General features: G+C 40.6%; 1 protein-coding gene across 1 annotated transcript; it reads right to left on the minus strand.

Moving 5' to 3' along the window:
• Positions 1-1,501: 1,501 nt before the first annotated feature.
• LOC124270042 lies at positions 1,502-18,185 on the minus strand. The gene is made up of 17 exons (XM_046705065.1): positions 18,083-18,185; positions 17,061-17,383; positions 15,796-15,950; positions 14,893-15,139; positions 11,794-11,899; positions 11,489-11,585; positions 9,735-9,830; positions 9,268-9,318; positions 8,771-8,855; positions 6,872-6,931; positions 6,458-6,634; positions 5,870-6,011; positions 5,442-5,550; positions 4,992-5,064; positions 4,391-4,537; positions 3,069-3,208; positions 1,502-1,878 (listed from the first exon to the last, which is right to left on the minus strand). Exons 1-17 carry the CDS (start codon positions 18,135-18,137, stop codon positions 1,644-1,646), a joined length of 2,298 nt encoding a protein of 765 aa, XP_046561021.1. The 5' UTR covers positions 18,138-18,185; the 3' UTR covers positions 1,502-1,643.
• Positions 18,186-23,037: the final 4,852 nt, after the last annotated feature.

Raw genomic sequence — 23,037 nt, forward strand, 5'->3', positions numbered from 1 at the left:
TGAGTAATGAGTGAAAATTTTTTAAAAAATGACAATCTTTAAATTCTCAATAATTTCTGGTTGTACTCTACATCCAGTGAAGTGAAATGTAAGCACAGTGTTTGAGATTAAAGTTGATCAGTTGTTATATACATGTTGAAACTACAAAATACATTACAAAAAATGTCAGAAAGCGCACGTATAATCTGAAAAGCAAGCCAACAAGATCGTCTCAGAAAATACTAAACTGGAATTCTTTTATTTCAGAACGTATACAGAGTGCCTGTTTGTTTCAAAGTTTACCACCAACAAGCGTATACTTTCATTTGCCTGTAAGTATATTCACAATGTCCGTCATATGATTGGCGTTTCACTAGGCAGAGTTACCTAACATAAAAGCAGCTCATTTACATTTATGTGTTGCGTTAGCGTGGTTTGAATAAAAACTGAAATATACGTGATCGAACATTCCTGGTATATCATTTCAGTGGATAAATAATCGAGAGTGAGGATACGGTTAGACTTGGCCTTCAGTAACCCATACTTGTCTCCACCCCTGAAGGTCCGGGTTAGAATATTGGCCTTCACCAACCCATACTTGTCTCCACCCGTGAAGGTCCGGGTTAGAATATTGGCCTTCAGCAACCCATACTTGTCTCCACCCGTGAAGGTCCGGGTTAGAATATTGGCCTTCAGCAACCCATACTTGTCTCCACCCGTGAAGGTCCGGGTTAGAATATTGGCCTTCAGTAACCCATACTTGTCTCCACCCGTGAAGGTCCGGGTTAGAATATTGGCCTTCAGTAACCCATACTTGTCTCCACCCGTGAAGGTCCGGGTTAGAATATTGGCCTTCAGTAACCCATACTTGTCTCCACCCGTGGAGCCTTCAGTAACCCATACTTGTCTCCACCCGTGGAGGGTTAGAATATTGGCCTTCAGTAACCCATACTTGTCTCCACCCGTGAAGGTCCGGGTTAAAATATTGGCCTTCACCAACCCATACTTGTCTCCACCCGTGAAGGTCCGGGTTAGAATATTGGCCTTCAGTAACCCATACTTGTCTCCACCCGTGGAGGTCCGGGTTAGAATATTGGCCTTCAGTAACCCATACTTGTCTCCACCCGTGAAGGTCCGGGTTAGAATATTGGCCTTCAGTAACCCATACTTGTCTCCACCCGTGGAGGTCCGGGTTAGAATATTGGTCTTCAGCAACCCATACTTGTCGTAAGAGGCGACTAATGGGTTCGGGTGGTCAGACTCCTGACGTGGCTGTCACATGTCTTCGTATCCCAGTTGCATAGATCGACGCTTATGATGTCAATCACTGGATGGTTTGTTCAGGTTCGATTATTTACAGACCGACGTCTTATAAGTATTTCAGCGTTAAACAACAAACAAACAAAATCCAGATTGTAAGCGTCTTGCATCTTGCCCCTTTGTTACAAAGGAAGAAAGGCATGGTACTTTATGTATGTGCATTTAGCTACTAAGCAAACACTGAACACTCGTGAACAAAACAGAAGGTAAATGCTTTATTGATTTGACTTTTATCCCCACTGCATACAAAACGAAGGTGAATGTAAGGCACTGACAAAGTTTTGGTACATTTATTCATGCTGAATTAATTCAAATAGAACAATGTCTCGGTGCATGTTGCGTGTTTAGAATCCTGGGCATCCCCTCTGTTTGTAACTGATAGAAGCGAATCCGGTTTCATCGACAAAGCATCCAACGCGTTGTGACACGCCGTCAGTGTTGAACCAGAAAACGACTTGTTCATTTGCGGCTCCTGTGATACGGACGATGATGTCGCTGCTGTCAACGGTGATGTCAACAACTCTCTGTGGAGACATTGGCACCCACTTGTCAAGTTCTCCTTGAATCAGAACCTGATGCCTGTTAAAAAGACGAAACAGTTTGCAGTCATATTATATGCAGAGTTGCGTCCCCTGGGGACGCCAGACCCTGTGTTCGAAACGGAAGTTTATGAGATAACCGGCATTGCATCTCGACTTGTTTCCGTTAGCAATCTCTGGCTTGTCTATTTCAGACTCGATTATCTAGTAAAGGCTCGTTGTCAATCACTGGCTTGTCTATTTCAGACTCGATCGTCTAGTAAAGGCCCGTTAGCAATCACTGGCTTGTCTATTTCAGACTCGATTGTCTAGTAAAGGCCCGTTAGCAATCACTGGCTTGTCTATTTCAGACGCGATTGCCTAATAAAGGTTCGTTGTCAATCACGGACTTGACTATTTCAGACTCCATTGTTTAGTAAAGGCCCGTTGTCTATCACTGGCTTGTCGATTTCAGACTCGATTGTCTAGTAAAGGCCCGTTGTCAATCACTGGTTTGTCGATTTCAGACTCGATTTCCTTGTAAATCTGGAGCTTAATTATTTCAGACTCGATTGTCTAGTAAAGGCCCGTTGTCTGTTTTCAGGCCGCCGTCATATATAGTAGTTGTGTATGTTGTTTAACCGAGTCCAGATTGGAGGTGAGGTGAGGTGAAATTGGGTTTAACGTCGTGCTTGAGAATATTTCGTTCTTATGACGACGTGCATGCGTGCATGTGTGTGTATGTGTATGTGCGGCTGCTTGTACTAGCCCAGACTGAAGCTGGTTTTATAGTGCTAGACCACTGAGATACCATGCCGAAGTGAAGCATGAATACCCCACTCAGACACATTATACTGACTCCGAGCCGACCAGTCCTTGTTGTACCCATTAATGCCGAGCGCCAGACAGGGACCAACAAGTACCATATTTTAACGTCTTTTGGTATGACGCGGTCGGGGACCCAACCCGCGACCTTCCGCTCTCCGGGCGGACGCTCTAACCACTACACCACGGGAGCTGTCAGTCCAGATTTGAAAATCCAGTGATTGACATTTGTCAACCTCCCGATCTATTAAGTCGCCTTTAACGACCAGCAGGTGCTGTTTGGGGCTAATTTGAACCCGGGAAAAGGGGACTTTTCTTTATGCATAGGTACTGATCAAAAACGTTCTTTTATGAACTAAATACTCAAACGGCTTCACGGAAAACTAAAGCAGATCAAATTTATAATTTTTCCAACATCATCCTCACCCTCCAAATGATATAACGGGTGAGACATAGTACAGACAGAAGTCCACCATGGTACAACCACTCAGCAGGAGAGGCTGGGGGTCTGTCAGCAGCTGCACCTTGTTGGGGTCTTTGGCAGAGAACACCATAGACTTGGGGAACTGGAAGTATACAGGTAAGTCAGGTAGTCTGTGTGGGAAAATTATATGATGTAGTGAGTGATGGATATACGCTGGGCCTTCATTACAAAGGGATTTTTTTTTTAAAATCATGAATAACTTTCCTGTTATAACCAAGCAATATTTCACAGGGGTATACAAAACACGTGATCTGGACTAACAATTATTGGACCTTGTGACACACGTGATGGCTGAGTGGGTTAGATCGCTGACTTTGTCTGCTGGCGTTTAGATGTCTCGCTCTGAGACTGTTGGTTCATCCCTGATGGGATTCATATAGGTGGAATATTGCTCAGTGCGGCGTAAAACTAAATTCACTCACTCTTTCTTCAAAGACTTGAAAAGTTGATCATACAATGTTGTGTGGCTAGGGTTATAGCAATCAAGCATATTTTCAAATCCTTTCATGGTGTAAATGTGAATGTAATTAACGTGCCTTTGCGTGTGTTTATAACGGATTCCATCGTTTTTAGCAGGGAACTCTGCTGTTGGAAGTTAATTAATGTATGGAAATTCTTGATGAGTACCCTTGTTTGTAAAGCGGGCAAGAAGAAGTTTCAAGAGTAAAAAACTTGTCGCAAGTGATTTACAGGAATGTTCAGATTGTCCAAATCTGTGCCTTGACAAATTGCATGTCATCATGCCCCGATGACTTCGATGAGTGCTCATACCGTCAATCACCGGTTTTACCCAGGTAGATGAGTTATTCATTCATATTTCAGGTAATTTGCGATGCTTCCCCTTCCGATGACAGTAATTCCAACTCATCACAAACGATCATGTCCTTAACAAAGATTATTTATTAGAAGCAAGAAAGTAGCAAGAAAATACGGTAACAAGTTGGAGTTATTGAGTTCCATTATAACGATCCTCTATGCCAAAAGAGACAAACTTAAATTTTAAATTAAATATGCTGTGAACTAATCAAGGTCTTGGATATGGGGACGGTGGGGTAGCCTAGTGGGTAAAGCGTCCGCTCGTCACGCCGAAGACCCGTGTTCGATTCCCCACATGAGTACAATGTGTGAAGACCATTTCTGGTGTCCACCGCCGTGATATTGCTGGAATATTGCTAAAAGCGGCGTAACAATATACTCACTCATTCACTTAGTTAGATATGGTTGCATTTAAAATCATGTATGCCAGTACCCCTCCATCTCTTACCCCTTGGAATCCCGCCATACACGGGGTCATGTTGTAGCTTCCTTGAAGGTCAGCAACAAGGACGATGCCGTATTTGTTGTTGCCACCGAAGTCAGAATATGTTGACCACACCTCGCCATCTGGACCTTCAAAATCGTCCCATGCCAGCTGAAGACGAACGTCAGGATAATCGTTAAGGACCATCATGTACATTTTAAATGGGATGCAAGGAAATGTGGGAAACAAGGTGATTCACCCTTCGTTGCAACGTAAACGAATGCTATTGACACATCGGGATGATACGCGAGAACCAACCATCCTGAACATGTCAGAAATATCTGCTTTACTGCTTTAGACAATAAAACGCCAACACCGTTGTGCATACTCTCGAAAGTTGTTTTGCTTTACTTTGTGTTTTTGAGAGCTACACCAAAGTATAACATCAGAGGGAAAGAGTAAATGTCCATTTGATTTATATCATTTCTTTTTTAAACTTTTAAAAAAGATACATTTTGATTCATAAAATGCAAGAACATATTGCTTCCATCTGCAGTTTTATACAAAACGTAAGCATTTACAGGAAATGCTTAATGCTCTCAAAATCTGCCGTTTGTGTTTATACCCGTCTGATCATGTTGTCTATAGCTGTGGCTGGTCTAGATGGTTTCAGGATCAGCCCGTCCGCATTCACGCTCCTGAAAACAGTGTTGGTTTATGATATGTTCTTATTAATAATCATGAATCTAAAGAAAAGAAATCATCGGAAATATAACATCTCAGAAATATAACTTGTAGTAGTTATAAAACAGATAATCTTAAACGCACAACTACAATCTCCGGGGGACATTGTTCATGCAAGAAAAACGTTTACCTCAACATCACATACATTTCGTGATGATGTGCCGGACGCCCATGACGTAGATACTGCAACATAATTTTGTTTCTTTATCATAGCCTAAACCTAAAATAGCCAAAAAAGTGTCTTTAAATGACTGTTATATCGATACAAATTCGGAAACAAGAAGCACTGTTAGCCTGCTTCTTCATCAGATTTACAAGATGCAATACATACCTCATTATGATGGTCTTGTTGAATTTGCCGATCATGTCACTTGGTCCGACAGGCCCTGTGCTGAGCGTGGCCACCACTGCGTTCAACTCCGTGTATGGTTCTGTTAGGCCTGTGTTGAATTTCATGGACACTTACATAAATACATACACACACATCTTACTTACTTACACACAGACACAGAGAGATAGACACATACACACAGACTGGCACACACAAGCACATAGACACACTCGGACACACCCATCCACCCTTGAACGCACGCGCGCGCACGCACGCGCACACACGCACGCGCACACACACATACACACACGCACGCACGCACACTCAGTTACACACACACACTGATAGTTAAAATCTTTTAAAGCATAATTTGGGGTTCAGGCGCTAAACAAGCTTTAATGCGTATGTAGTATTTTCCCAACAGATACCTTTGTAAGGACTACCGGGCTGAACAGTCGTGGTCCAGAAGTTGTCTTTGAAAGGAGCGATGCCAATAGCCCGGGCAAACACAGAGGTGACGCCAATACGCCATTGTTGCTTTCCTGGATGATAGTCACCACTGGCCCTTGCCTGTCGAGTGAGTGAGTGAGTTTAGTGAGTGAGTGAGTGAGTGATCTTGGAATTTCATGCAGCCACAAATCATTAGCAGAGCAAATACGGGATTCGAAATCCTACGAAATGATCAAACCCTCGTATGAGGCAACTGAAAACGGAAATGGGACATAAATTTAATTTAATACATTTCCTTCAGGGCATTTCCAGGAGCTTTTGGACGACGCCATTGTTTATATTTATCTTTACAAAGGTGCTTGCATGCATGTATATACTGAACCTGAAAGAAAGCTGTCTAACTACTACAACAATATGCATATAGGTAGAGAAGGTGAAGATCTGTTTAATGTAACTGTCTTAAAATGAATGTTTTTATCTAAGTTATCTTCCCTAAACTGAAAAAAAATCAAGCACGTACATACAAAAACTATTGTTTGAAAATGTTCCGTATTACAATTGTCTACCTGTGTTACAACAGGGATAGAGATGCCTTGGAGTATGTGTCGACTGTTGGCCATACAGTACTGTATCGTCACACCGTTCTTGGCAGCCCCACGCCCCATCTGGTTGAGCCACGATTCTCCCAGGTAAGCATCTTCCGTGAGGGAAGGAACGCCGGCAAACTCCACGTTGAGCCAGTCCTGAAGTGATGAAGGACATGCTTCCGATGTAGAGGTATCAAATCAAATTAAATGCTTTCTATTAAGCATTATGAATTTAATAGACAGTGTTCACCACACATGAAAACATGTTTTAACGTGTTTCTACCATGAATATGTGTTTTTGACAGCAACCACTGCCTCCACCAGTGGCACCGGTCACAAACACACGGAAAGGCAAGTCAGTTGTTGACCTGAAATAACAAAACAAGTGCCAACCTGCTCATACGTCAGAAGGCCCCATTTCCGACCATTGGAGATGAGGTCGTTCCAGAATGTCTGAAAACAGAAGCATGTCATGTACAAAATAGCAACGAAAATGAAAAGCAATGCTACCATGAAAATGCAATTTTAGAATCCTGCATTTTGATTGAACCGCTGGTATCATACAGCCTAAGTCATACACTGCGTCTCCGTGTACGTGTGTGAAATACGCATCACGTCGGAAAACGCACGTAAAATCTCCAAATCATCATCATCATCACCACCATGCTTGTTATTGATGGCTGTATCTCGTTACTTTGAGCAAACAGCAGTCCGACTATGAGACCAATAAATACTTGGAATTGGGAAGGAATTCTTCAGAGAACCTGATTTGTTCCACAAATATACAATTTTTTGTGTTCGGCAGTGACACAGCTTGCTGGGCCCCGTTCCTCAAAGCGATCGTAGAGCTACGACAGTCGTAAGTCTATGTTAAAGTATGGGAGCTACGACAGTCGTAAGTCTATTTCAAAGTATGGGAGCTACGACAGTTGTAAGTCTATGTTAAAGTATGGGAGCTACGACAGTTGTAAGTCTATGTTAAAGAATGGGAGCTACGACAGTCGTAAGTCTATGTTAAAGTATGGGAGCTACGACAGTCGTAAGTCTATGTTAAAGTATGGGAGCTACGACAGTCGTAAGTCTATGTTAAAGTATGGGAGTTGCGATCATCGTAGCGCTACGATCGTTTTGAGGCACGGGACCCTGAACTTCGTGAAACCCCGGTACCGATCCATAAAGCGTTCGTAGCGTTGAGACATTCCTAAGCCTATGATAAACTATAGTTACGACAGGTCGTAACGTCACGAACGCTTTGTCGATCGGGACCCTGGAACTCACTTAGTGCAGTCACCATCCTCTGTCACCAGGGCACTCATTCAAGTAAACCGTCTCTCACCATTGGGTTCATCCCACTGGTTCTCGCAACAAAGTGGGGCGGTGGGGTAGCCTAATGGTTAAAGCGTTGGCTCGTCACGCCGATCACCCGGGTTCGAATCCCCACATGGGTACTATGTGTGAAACCCATTTCTGGTCTCCCCCGCCGTGATGTTGCTGGAATATTGCTAAAAGCGGCGTAAAAACCAAACTCAGTCAGTCGCAACAAAGTACCATCTCTTGATTTTTCATTGCCCTGTTTGACTTGCTACGCTGCTCAGTCTATCGGACCAATGAGAATGCGATTTACGAGAGATCCTCATTGGTTGGCGATATCAGCAACATGTTGGCCAGTCCCAATGTTAACTTTGTGAGAATTTCAGCATTGAAACATCACTGATTGGCGCGCAACAGGAAGCCTTAAAATTCTTTAACATGGTGATGTTTTATGTCAACTTCCCTCAGCCAAATCCTTCTTCGTCATCTGGACGTTTGACAGGTTCGTAAATTGTTTATAAAAAACAGGTCGCAAGAACCATCTGTCAGTACTTGTTTGGGGTTACTTAAGATTGGTGAAATCGGGCTTTCATTGATGCCACATTTTGGTAATCGGAATGTCTCACGATTTAAAGGAACTGTAAATGGTCTTTATTAATGAATCCGCCAGACTTGTCTATTGCAGCGAAATAAGACCCGGGTTGAATTCCCCAAATGGGTACAATGTATGAAGTCTATTTCAGGAATATTGTTGGAATATTGCTAAAAGCCGTGTAAAACTAGTCACACTCTCCTTATGTATAGATTTGTACTTAGGAGATGGTAAGTAAAGCAACGGTAGCAGCCAACCACAAACCTGTTATACTGTACAGATCCTCATACTTTTACCTTGAATCCCCCATGAACAACATAGGCAGCAAAGCACTAACACAAGGAACCGAGATGGTAGAATCTAAACAGTTTGTCAATTAACATAATTACCTGGTCAGTAGGAAGGGCTTTCTTGTTTTCAATAATGAAATAATATTTTCCACCATTCTGCCTTGCATATGTTGTGTCTCTTGACCTGCAGTGACAAAGAGTTAATGTTTAAAACAAACAACAGCGAATTTTATTTCTGTCTTGTTTGTTTAATGTCGCTCACAGCAATAATCCAGCTTAACGATGGCTCCATAAGACAATCATGAGTTGCTGAATTTTGTGTGTTTTGTTTGTTTGTTTGTTTGTTTGCTTTGCTTGTTTGTTTGTTTAGTGCCAGACACAGCATTACTCTTGCTTTATGATGGATCAGACAATCCATATGATTGACATCACGAATATCAACGCAATTTAAATACTATGACATACATAAACCAAGCGAGCCTGACCACCCGATCCCGTAAGTCGCCTCTTACGACAAGCATGGGTTACTGAAGACCAGTTCTAGCGTGGTGTCTAAGTCTTGAATTTTTCGCACATAACTCGTCTTTTGCACTTACCAGTATCTATTATGGCCTAAAATTGGGAGTCCTGTTTTATTGTAAAGCCACCTGGAACACGAAACATAAGTGTGTACTGAAACACGCTGACCACAGTCAGTGCGGAAAATCGTTTTCGGGACTACCAGCGCCTTTACTGGGAACCGTTCTTTTACGAAAACGTTTCATGAGTTAGGTTGTGACCTTAAGTACGAGTGGTAAGATTACAGAATACCGGATACCTTCCGCCATCTTTGAAAGCACGCGAGTTTACTTTTGGTTAGGGTTAGGGTTAGGGTAAGGTTTAGGGTTAGGGTAAGGTTTAGGGTAAGGTTTAGGGTTAGGGTGACGTGACACTAAACAATATGGCTGGTAGGTATCCGGTATTCTGTAAGTGCACCGTACGAGTTTAGAATGTAAATTGCATGTGAACATATCGTTGAGAACCACCTTTGTTTTGGATCAGAGATACAGATGCTGCCACTTACTGCATGCCGTTAGGAAACACTTCAGGAGTGCTCTCCCATGTCTTGACTCCATCACCAACACCTTTGTAGTACCACCAGGAGTCGAACTGCAGGTATCTGAAGCAGAGTGAGAGAGTGGAGTTTCGCCCTGGTCAGTAATTCCACAGCCTGTTGCGTATGGAACTTGAAACTGACAGGTTCTTGCAGCAGCTATCATACAATGTATAGAACGTCAACCACTGCAAGTTGTTCTCCAGCAACAGACCCTTCTGGGCTTAAAAGGCAAAATTGTAGCGAAATGTGTATGAATGAATAAATGAAAAACTGTTCGCGAGACGGGAAAGCATGTCCTTCCCGACCATAAGCACTCACCACTCACACAATTGGCACCGATACATATCAGGTATTGGTAGTAGTACAGACCATGAATGGAATATTTTCAATACAGTCCATGTAAGTCTTTAGCAGTCAACAAGTCTAGAAAGCATTCGGGCTCCTTATTTATATATATATTCACAGTGGTTACAGTAAAATTGCATGTTGCACTCCATGAAATTTAAAAGCATTCTTGTCCTTGGAACTGAAGGTAAGCCACGTGTCAACCTAGATAAAACTAAGGTTGTTGTATTTAGAAGGGGCGGGCGTTTGGCAAAATGTGAAAAATGGTTCTATAAAAATGAAATGATTACAACTGTTAATACATACAGATATCTTAGTATTATTTTTTCTTCTACCTCTAAAATGACTCTATGCGTATCTCATCTAGCTCTCCGAGGTAAACGTGCACTGGTGGAAATTCTCCATAACTTGAATAAATTAAATACTATTGACCCTACTTTTAAAAAAAAATGTTTTATTCACAGGTTCAACCTATCTTATTATACGGGTCTGAAGTGTGGGGACTTAATAGATTTGAGAAAATTGAAAATGTACATATTATTGCATGTAAACGATTTCTAAATGTTGGTCGACAAACGCCAAATGCTATAGCGAATGTGGCCGATATCAATGCCTTATGTCAGGCTGTTAAATATTGGCTGAAGTTAATTGAAATGCCCAACAATAGAATACCTAAGAAGGCATATGCCATGTTGGTTAATCTAGATAATTATTCATACTCAAACTATGCTTCATCAATACGTATGTTGTTGTTTAACCATGGATTTGGTTTTGTATGGATTGGCCAATCAGTTGGCAATAACTTGATATTTCTTCCACGCTTTAAAGATGTTGTTATAAATTGTCTAAGAATATGTCCGCTTTGTGATTTAGACGTGGAAAATGAATATCATGTTCTTCTTGCGTGAGAACATTATAATGACTTAAGAAAATTATTTTTTCCGTTGTATTTTTGTAATAATCCGAACATCTTCAAGTTTAAGCTCCTCATGGTGACAGACAATGATACACTAATGATCAAAGTATGTAAATATATGTTTCATAGCCTTAAAAGAAAGCAAACATCACTAAATTTGTAACTATTCTAAATATTATATATGAATTATGTATGCAATGTACATGTATATGGGCCAAAGGCTTAAAGACGTGAATAAACACACTTGACTTGACTTGACAAGACCTACCTGAAGGGCATATCTTATTCCTTGATGGAACTGAAGGTAACCACATACCTGAAGGGTATTCCTGTTTCCTTGATGGAACTGAAGGTAACCACATACCTGAAGGGTATTCCTGTTTCCTCGATGGAACTGAAGGTAACCACATACCTGAAGGGTATTCCTGTTCCCTTGATGGAACTGAAGGTAACCACATACCTGAAGGGTATTCCTGTTTCCTTGATGTAACTGGCAAGGTCCAGGATAGTATCCTGGTAGTTCTTATTCGGTTCTGTGTTGTAGTGGTAATACCCTCCTGAAAACACAGGATCTTTAACGTAATGTAATCTCTATGACTTGGGTGTTCGATGCTGACAGGGCACTTTGTGAGCTTGATCAAACAATAGTGTACTGTCATGGAACAGGTTGTGGTGAATTTATTGTTGAGAAGTTTGAGTGTCAACCTATTAATATATTGAATGGATCGACTAGAGAAGGAGTACCAGTTCGGAGAGCTTTCCTACCGTTATCTGTCCAGTACCCCAGATAGTTGATGGTGAAATCTGACTTGACAAAACTGTTGTCTCTTTCGTACATCTTCTGTAGAATCTGACCCCAGCTGACGAATCCCTGGGATGGACACATGGACATTGTAAAAATTAACTAGTCGCGCAAAACCATTATGTGCACACATATTTTAATATCAAAATTTAATATATGTCTTTTGATGAAACAAAAAAGGATAGAGATGGATAGAGAATATGATGTTATGATATCATCATGAATCAGTTTAACATCAAGTAATTAGTGAGTGAGTGAGTTTAGTTTTACGCCACAAACAGAAATATTCCAAATGTATAGCAACGGTCTGTAAGTAATCGAGTCTGGACCAGACAACCCAGTGATCAACAGCATGAGCATCTATTAGCGCAATTGGGAACTAATGACATGTGTCAACCAAGTCAACGAGTCTGTCCACCCGATCCCGTTAGTAGCCTCTTACGACAAGCATGGGCTACTGAAGGCCAATATTCTAACCCGGACCTTCACGGGTAAACATCATAAGTAATGAAAAGACAGCAACCCAGCATGTGATAATGGTTGTTAGTCTCCATTTCTAGTGGTATTATCAGCCATGTGGTCAACATCAATCCATCCAACGGTCATAACGAGATATCTAATCATCTAATCATTTGTTAAATGACTAAAACAATTTCCATGTCTACGTGGTCTCCGTTCGCGAAAAGGTCAGCGTATCATAATAAACCAACAGCAATTATCCGTTGTTACAGTAAAATTACATGTTGCACTCTATGAAATTAAAAGGACTTCTTGTATTAGGTCAATTGGATAAAAGGTACCACGGGATAAGAAGATCGAAAGACGTAAAAGGATATACAGTTCTCGAATATTCAGGTTGTGCTGTGTGTGAAGTAGCGTTGTCATGCTGGAACAACTCCCTCTGTCGGTCCATATTCGAAGGCATGTGACGTGCAAGGACTTCATTGATGTACCGATTTGCTGTCAACTTCCCCTGAACCATCAGATCTTTGTGTGCTGAATATCGCACCCCACACAATGACACCGCCTTCACCGAATCTGTCGACCTGTTGAATGTAATTAGGAGCAAAACGTTCATTTCTCCGACGGTAAACACGCTGTCGTCCATGTCGCCGGTGAAGAAGAAATCGTGATTCCTCACTGAACCAAACTCGCCTCCAGTTTCTACGACACCACAGCAAGCGATTGAGCCAATGGAAATCTCTCAAAACAGGGGCGACAGCTTGCCTTCTAGGTCGAATCCCCACTTCATGCAATAGATTCCTGACAGTTTGGTCGGAGGTTCGTCTGAAACCAAGGATGCGTTGAGCAGTCTCTACGGATGTGGCAAGACGACGACGCAAGTGAACAACCCGGATGTAGCGGTCCTTGGCTTGGGTGGTAACTCTTGGACGGCGATCTTGGGCGGAATTGGTCTGCATAAATCGATCGCAAAGGCGCGATATCCCGTGCTCTGATGAACGTTGAAATGTCGGGCATCTGCAGACAGCGACTCCCCTGCTTCAAAGGCGGCCCATTGCGATGTCTCGTTGGCCGGTATGACATAACGATTTCCTCTTTTCCAGGCAAAAACGAATGACAAAACACAACGTTTACCTTTTTTTGGTGACCGATACCGCATAATTGCCGCTTACTTGCACGTGCATTTTGCTTTGCATGCTTTCTTCGTGACGTTTGGGCGAATATTTTTTAAAATGCTTCTAAAACAAGGGGTAAAGTTAAAACTGTCTTTTGATGTCTTTTTTCGAAAGAAATATATACTATCTCCAAAAAGAAACGCAAAGGCGTTTTGAATTTTTACGAATCTATTAATTACCTATTGTGTTCAAACAATCGTCAAAATATGTATTACTAACAAAAGTATTGATAACATGATTTTACACAATTGCACAAGTGAAAAATCACCTTTACCTGAAAATGTTGATTTTGATGAGATTTCTTGCAAGGATTAAAAAGGCATTGCCAAAACGAAACAGAAATCACCTTCCAGTTGAAATTGTGTAGCAAAGAGCATACACTGTCTGGTTATAAAAATCCAGATTACTTTCGGAAATCGTCATTCGTTTTAAAGGAGTTTCAAGGTCAAATCACTACGCCACGTCTTGACGCTGCGATTGAAAGAATGCAAGCTGGATATTACCAATCTTCTGTTGCCAGGCGTCTGAATGTTAGTCTGAGCACGATATCACGGCTTGAAGCTCTTTACAACCAAACAGGTATAACACATGACCGTCCCCGTACAGGCAGAGCTCGTGTCACAACGGCAGCCCAAGATCGGTACATCCGGGTACTACATTTGCGTGATCGTACTGCCACGGGTGAGACAGAGCACAGCAACCAGGGTGCCTGGACTTCAGAGGAAATCCGGTCAAACTGTACGGAACAGGTTGAGAAACTTTGGGACCGTGCTACGTCATCACCATCGTCCCCAACGTCTCCGTTATCTAAAATTATCCACTTGGTTGTATGGACATTTCCGTCTTCTAAACTGATGAAAAAATTCATCTACTAAAGTCTATTTGTGGACGAGTTATACACATTTGAAAATACAACATTTTCGCAACAGATTTTGGAGTTATGCGTTTCACTTTTTAAAAAGTATATTTGTATTGTTATTGCCGCAGCTACATGAGTGCAATATTCTCAAAATCACCTATGCGTTCTTTCTTTTGAAGAGTCTACTATATCACTCAGCCCACATGTACAATGACTCGCAAACTCAGTCACGGAACCTGACCACCCGATCCCCTATGTCGACCATCCGATCCCTAAGTCGATCCAGATTCCTATTCCTATATTTTTGTCAGTACTCCCTGTCACCTTACCCTTTGTGTGAGTGAGTGGGTGAGTGAGTATGGTTTTAAACCGCTTTTAGCAATATTCCAGCAACATCACGGCGGGGGACACCAGAAATGGGCTTCACACATTGTACCATTGTGGGGAATCGAACCCGTGTCTTTAGCGTGACGCCTTGCCCATTGACATTGTCTTAATTATTAATCATGTGGACAGTCAATACATTAATGATCATAATAGGATGAGACCAGTTGTCCATAACTCACCTTGTTGATACCTTGGTTGCTGTAGAAGAGAATGGTACTGGTTTCAAAATCAGGCACAATATCAGAGACTCCACCCATGATGCCCCAGTAAAGGTTGTTTCCGGTGCTGGAGGTTTGGTACCAAAGATTGGCGGCCATGAAGGTACTGGCGGGGGACATGATGAGGGTGTTGGCGGTCTTGACCCGGTCAAATATAGAGAGGGGGCCACTTGTGATGCCGGAGGTAATCTTCATTTTGGGGCCAAATCTGAAATAATGAACAAAATCTAAAATAAAACACCGTCAAACAAAATGCTTTCTCTTCTGTACTGAATATATCTTATAGTGATCTCGTAAAAAACCCATGAAGACAAAGTAACACAAAATATGTTCTCTCTTATAAACAAGAAGTATGTATGTAGTATGTACTCGTCACAAATCACGGATCAGTTAATTAAGTGAGTGAGTGAGTTTAGGTTTTGTTTTGGCAATATTCCTGCAAAATCACGGCAGGGGACACCAGAAATGGTCTTCACACATGGTACCCACGAGGGGGATCGAACCCGGATCTTCAGCGTGACGAGCCAACGCTTTAACCACTAGGCTTCCCCACCTCACTTCATAATCAAATTTTCGTCTTTACATTTTGAAAATATATATTTCTCAAATTTTTAACTTCAGCTTTTTCAACCTCTGATACAGTTTGTATTACTTAAAAACTGTCGAACAAAGGCAGTAGGCGTGCTTGGTCTATGGGTTTAAAACAACGGAATTCACTGTGTAGAGTAATCTCTCTTAGATGTGTCAAGATCCGATGCTGTAAATGGGTGCGGTGCGTCATATTAACATGCTAAATATAACTGTCGAAACGGTTTTAAAGTCAACACCATCATTCATCCACATCTATGAGAAAACGACACGTACTGTCCGAAAGCTTTGCCGCTGTTGCCGTACATGTCGCCGCCGTAGGACATGTAGCCAAGGGGGACAGTTGCCTCCTCCACAACAAACCCAGGGAAGCCAGCTATGGTTTCATCAACTGATGGCGCCTGAGTGGCATTGGTCTGGGTTAGGTAAGTCTGTGAAAAAACCAACAAATTTAAGTTAGCACATGTCCATGATGATTGTGACTGATTGTCTGAATATATTTTCCGGTACAAAGTTTTCTTTTTTCGTTATTCGAGAACATGTGAGGTTTTAACATGCTCCTAAAACTATGTGACTTCTTTAGTTAACAGGGTGATGAAGTAGCGATGTAGTTATCGTGTTTGCTCGTCCCACCGAAGGTCCGGGTTTGATTCCCCCTATAGGCCCTATTTCCGAAGTAATATCGGTCGGATAGTGTCTATAACGGCAAACAAAACCCCTCTATTTTCCGCAGTTAATATCGGTGGTGTAGTGAAAAATTATTACTATTACGAATTATTCATGCAGCTGTATTTTGCTAAATCGTTTCATTTTGCGTTTACAATCATCATACATGTATATATATGCGATAGTAATACGTAATATATATGTATGCAGTGCTTAACCCCTGTCTTTGGAGAAGTTCATTTTGGAACTAAAGTTTTAAAAAACTTCTTAAAGCCTTTGAAACAGGGTCTTATGTAAACATTTAACGACAGCACCTTAAAACTATGAGAGGAAAGCTTAGGAAAAACACAAATTGCAGCTACTACACTTTTTGATATGCTTTTCATTTTAACTGTTCATTTCGGAGTGCTTGGAGGAGAAGGTCACACAAGGGAAAGTCAAACCTGTTTGAGGAGCAAAAATTGTTCAGGTGGGTTATTATACGAGTGGGCACTATGTGTTAAGCCCATTTCTGGTGTCCCCCGCCGTGATATTGCTGGAATATTGCTGAAAGCGGCGTAAAACCAAACTCAGTCAGTCAGTCAGTCAGTATTATATGAGAAGATACCTGGCTGCCACCCTTGTTGACACACTTTTCATTTAAACCGTTCATTTCGAATCCATTTCAGAAAATGTCTCATTCAAAACAAAAGATCGCAATTGGAGCTTTACCAAAGGAAAATTCAATCTTGTTTGAAGATGACAAATTGTTCAGGTGGATTGTAACATGAAAAGATATCTAGCTGCTACACTTGTTGATAGGCTATTCATTTTAACCGTTCATTTCGAAGTTCATTTCACTAAAGATCGCAAATGGAGGTATGAGAAAGGCAAACCTGCTTGAAGAGCAGAAATTGTTCAGGTGGGTTGTTGTAGGAGAAGATACTTGGGTCAGGCGTGTAGACGTAGATGCTGGCTAGAAAGCGGTATGTGTCGGCTTGGTAGAGGAAGTTGGTGGCCTGCCATTTGCCGATGAAGTCGGATCCAGATGTTCCTGTGGTCTCCAGAAGCTTCAAGGAGCCATCGACGGTGCTGAACACCTGCTTGTTGACTCTAACGAACGTCGGTGCGCTTTGCAACCAGACGTTTCCCTGGACGGCGATGCTGTAGCTACCGTTGGTGTTGACGTTGATGGTAAAGCTGTCACCCTTTGTGCTAGCTGAAATAAAATCAGTTACAAATATGGACCCTTTTGTTCAGGTTAGAAATATGTACAATATTTAGGCTAGGTGTTTGGACAGGATAATTTGTTTGTTGTTTTACGCCGCACCCAGCAATAATTCCATCTACATAATCGAATCTGGACCAGACAATACAGTGATCAATGGAACATCATGAGCATCGATCTAATCAGTTGGGACACGATAACATGTGTCAAACAAATCAGCGAGTATGACCACGTGATCCCATTACAGCCCGTTTGAGACAAAATGATACCGATGAATTGCAAACTAACACAAAAAATATCGACATAAAATAATCAAACCAACACGGACTGCAATAAACACAACAGACCAACTCTAGAAAAAAGAATGCATAATTTTTGCCACCAAAATAAAAGGTTGTTTAAGAAACTGTCATCATTTATTTGTGCGTTTTCCAAGTTTCTGCTCCTCCCTTACAGTGGGCGCAGTGGCAACTTTTTTAACGAAAATTTTCAGCGCGAAAAGCGTTGGTTTCATTCTTTAATGTCGATTTGTTTTTGTGTTAGATTGCAATTCATCGGTATCATTTTGTCTCAAACGGACTGTAGTCGCCTCTTACGACAAGCAGATATGTAGTGGTTAGTGGAAATACAATGAAAAAATAAACGTGCACGTTAACTGAAATATGATACAGTCAAATACAGAACACCAACCTCCAGAGCACAGAAGAATGACAGCTACGAGGAGAAAACCGACATCCATCTTCATCACCGACACCTACAACATTGGTTTTAGATCAGATGATCTTCACGCTCCTGAACATTATCTTCACCTTGACCTCGACCTTGACCCAAGAAGCCCTTAAAAAATAATCACATCTGTATTGTATTGAAACTTCATGGGAAATTTGAAAAGAAACGTTCATGTTATTTTAGAATAAAATATGCAATGTTGGAGATATAACTCCATGTTAAGTATCAACAAAGTTTCATTTTGTAACAGACATCGGTGGTTTTACTGATTGCTATTGTCCTACATCCATATCAGAACTTCAGCGGTTATATATGCTGATACGTTTTTACACTGATACGTGTTCATCTATAAATAGAGGTTATTGTCATGCTTACGTTTGCACAGTGGGCTTTGTCAGAAATAACGAACGTTTAACTAACATGTTTAACTCTTTTGTACGTAACTAATTGTATGCTAGCACTTTCTGCAAGATTTCGTTGTTATTATGTATTCCTACACTAGATTTTCGAAACAATCCCAAACCTAGTAAGAATAAGTTGATTAATCGTCTTTGAAACATTCGTTTAATAACTTGAATTGTCTACATATAAATCAATTTGCGATGTTTACCGTATATTTCCCTACCGAATCAATCAATCAATCAATCAATCAATTACGTTTACCTATATTTTCCCATCGAATCAATCAATCAATTAGTCAATCGTTATAATGAAAACTTGTTAAAGATCACATATACTCTTGGGGGGTACAAATACATAAATCATTTATTGGCATCGTTATGAATGAAACCCCGTCTTTAAAACTACTCATTTCGACCTTTAATTAACTTAAATCGACCTTTTTGACAACAGTGCACAATTCCCTCCCGCGAACGAAAGTTCAACCAATCAGACGGGCGCGTCCCCGTGACGCAATGTGAGGTATAAATACGAGTGGCGCTTTAGAAGTCATGTACATTTCCGGGGTAAATTATCTTGTTTACAGGTTTGTCTAAACCTGAAATCGTGACAATTGTTGTGAAAAGTGAAAGCTCTATGTTTCCACAATCTGGTGTCATTTAATCTTGTCACTTGCTTTGTCTAGCTTCACCACAAAGCAGGAACTGCTGGAATACTGTCGACAAAAACGAATGTTTACTGATGGCAAAAGCCTGTTTAAATATGTATTCGTTGATTGTCTATTTTGGTCAGAGTAAACATGGGCAACGTCCGAACAAACACAAGCATGTGGAGATGTTAAATGTTTCAGTTTGGGTACGAACCAAACACAACAAAGCCACAATTGACCTGTAAATCGCACATGGAACTAAACTAAACTTCAACTCCCCTTCTGCTTTTAACAATCTATCAAGTTACAAATCTGAAATGAATGTAGGAATTGTTTTAAATGTGGTGGTTGTGTTCAAATACCATAAACTGCGTTGACGCGACCCTTTGAATATGTCGTTTGTTATACCAGCGAGCGCGTTTCTGATGAAACAGTGTGTGGCCATGTGGGCGATGTTGGGATTCGAACCCAACCCAAGTGCATTAATATCATGCAGAGCCAGTCTGTGTGTTCTGGCGAATAATGTTGGTGACATACAGCAGCCTTGTTTCACTCCCAATGGGACATCAAACCACTCTGTTCTTACAGTATTGACTTGGACACAGCCCTTAACATCATGGTAGAGTGATTGACTAGCATTTAACAGAGCTCCATGAATTTCAAACACATTTGTAAGCTTATACCACAGTAAATTTCTGTTCACGAGTCGAAAGCTTTTTGCATATCCACAAAAATTATATACGTTGCCAAGTTTGACATTTTTCAATTGCAGAAGATTTTTGTCAGAATATGGTCCTGACATGAGCGTCCTTTTCTGAATCCATTTTGCGCAGATGATAGGACATTATATGTTTCCATACATCTATATGCACATGTATGTATTGTTGTTTTGAAATGGATGGAATGTTAACCAAAAAGTGGGAAAAAAAATATGTTTGTAGCCAACTGGAGTAGACTTGATATGGGATACAGAGAAGTGTTATTCCTCCATAATTCACCATCTCTACTTTGGGGATTGAGCTTATAATTCCTCTTCTCCATAAGGTTGGTACTAAATCAGACACAAACATGAGATTAAACATCCCATGTAGAATTTCAACACATGTATTATACTTCATAACCTCCGCTTGAATATTGTCAATTCCTGGGGTCTTTTTCCTTTTCAATGATTGTATAGCCTCTGACGCTTCTCCTATACTTATTGGTCCGTTTACGTCTTCAGTTTCAGTTAAAGTCATCTTCTGTTGTATGTTATGTAAGTCCTGAAAGTGATGTGTTTGCATGTTTTCTATATTTATGGCATGTTTTCATAAAGAAGAGGAATCATTTTCCTATCTGTCCATCACAAGTATTTTCGTCTGTGACTATTTCCTCCTCTTATTTTGGATCTCATGTTTCCCAATGTTTTTCCAAAAATGCTAGGTTTGGATAAGGAATATGTGATTTTAACCCGTTTTTTTTCTTTTTAATGAATTTTTATAATGGCGATGAAGCTTGTCAGATTCACTTCTTGCTTCACTGTAGATATTCATTAGTTCTCTTTTCCCTTTATATTTAGTCCATCTCTTCTCTTTATCACACACAGTGTTTCACTTCACTTGGAGCTCTTCACACCAATATGATTTGGCTCTTGATTTCTTCACTGTCTTCTTGTCCCGTTAATATGAATCACTGAGAGTTCAAGTTTGGTGTCCATTTCTTCTTTAATGGTTGACACTAGTTCAATACAGTTTATTCAAGCCTGTCAAACATTTCTGCTCAATTTGTGATGCCCGATTCTGTAATAAATTCACATGTTCGTTCTTGAGAAGGAAATCAATAGGAATATCTTCAACATTATACTTCACAATAGAATTTGCTGGTTTTCTTGTGTTTTCTGTATTATTACTTACCTGTGTTGAGAATCTGCTATTTCCCAAGTCAGGTTTGAATGACCTGGTAACGTTGGTGTTGGGTTTAGACCAGCTTTGTTGATTAATTCACTGATTCTATGTACTCTAAAGCTTTTCACATGTTGGCACTGCTCATATTGGGTTACAACACAGATTTTCCTTGTGCACTCAAGTATGTATAGTCTTGGGTTCCAATATGCCCATTTCACATGCATAAACTGGAAGTTGTCATAAAATATATGAGTGATTCGCTCTTAGTATTCATTACACTGTCATAACCTCTCTTAATTTCAGCCTGTCTACTCCTTCGATGCTATCTTGTACATCTCCACATCTAGAATTAAAATCTCCACAAATGTATATGATTCCTTTTGTTTGATAAAAACAAAACTGTTCTAAGAGATCATTCAGTAAAAGTTCGTTATCTATCATTCGACTTGTTCCATTTGAAGGCAGGTAAACAATGCACACGTACATGTCTGGTATATTATTCCTACGTATTTGTATCCACAGTATTCATTCGAGCAATTCAGTCTCTCTACATGTGGAAATAAGTCCTTCTTCACAAAAAGTCCTACCCCATCGGATTCTCTTTTGACAGGGACATGTAACTGTTGACGGTTCTGTCCTATCCACTCATATCTATCGAGTTTAATTTTATCTGTACCTTTTCAAAATGTTTCACATTGTCCAATCATATCACAATGAGGAAAGTTAATAGCATCACATTTTAAGTCAAAAGCATCCTATTTCTCACGGTTTTCTTAAAACCTCTGACATTAAGTTCCCCAAGCCGTAAGCCCTAGTGGGTCTCCTTAGGTGTGTTGTTGGTCGAAGACAGCTTTCCATTTTTGTGGAGTCTCAACATGTTGCCCTTGTCTAATGTTTCGAGAAGCATGCGCATGTTATTTTCTGTTTGAAGCTCGTCAATGTAATTGTAATGTATACCTTTTCCGTATTCTTATTCTTTAATTTATTTTTGTTTTTCAAAACCAAATGTTTGGGGTTTGTTTTGTTCTGGGCTTCCAAGCTGGCAGACTATGTGACCTATATTTCTGCTTACTGCATATTTTATGACATAGCGTTTACATCTCACTACTTCTTTACCCTCTAATTGTAATGAGTTGATTCGCAGGTCGTCAGTAGTGTTCTTTATCTCTTGAGGTGTTTCATTTTGCGAAATTTCGTTTAGTCCTTTGGTCACAATGGAGCATGAGTCTACATTCTGAGAGACTACATCTTTCTGTACTATTTCAGCAGATATTTGTTCTTCTGTCGCCATTGTAGTTGTGATTAAAGACTTGGGATTGTTTTCTAAGTTGGTTTCTAATTCTGACATGCGTTTTGTGAGGGGCGACACTGCACCCCTTGATTCACTCTCGAGGCCTGTCACTGCTTCGAGTATGATAATGTCACTTTGCCTCCTTTACGACATCTGACTGTCTGAAGACTGTGTGTTCACCGCTAACGATAGTGGGATTATTCACATGCACTTCTGCTTCGATGTGCATAACATTTTCTAAGTTGCTTGTTTAATCGTCAGAAATCTTTGAGCTCTCTTGTAAACACCAACTGAAGTATTTGACTCTTCTGTAACTTCCCCAGAGTGTCACCTTTTCCGCCCACTAGTCTCTGTAGCCTCAATGTTTGTGACACATATTACCTTACTGGGGAAGGAAGGAGGAAATCTCTGCTACTGTTACACTCATGGATGTATGCCAATAAAACAATATGAATAGAGTTACATTTATTTATGTGAAATTATATTTTATTTATATAAAGCTAAATATTGGCAGGACTCTTTATTTCATGGCATTTAAAAATACATGTTTCTATTTTGTTATTACAGTAATGAGTTACACCAATTGATTGCATTAAATTATTTCAGCTTCAACAAAGGACAAGAAGAAGTGTTGGATGAGAAGGAAGTTGATGAAGATTAGTACCCTAATGTCAGTGGCACAAGGTATGTGCAG

The sequence above is a fragment of the Haliotis rubra genome, unplaced genomic scaffold (assembly GCF_003918875.1).
Source record: "Haliotis rubra isolate DU_JTF1 unplaced genomic scaffold, ASM391887v1 Scf1493, whole genome shotgun sequence".
Classification (NCBI taxonomy): domain Eukaryota; kingdom Metazoa; phylum Mollusca; class Gastropoda; order Lepetellida; family Haliotidae; genus Haliotis; species Haliotis rubra.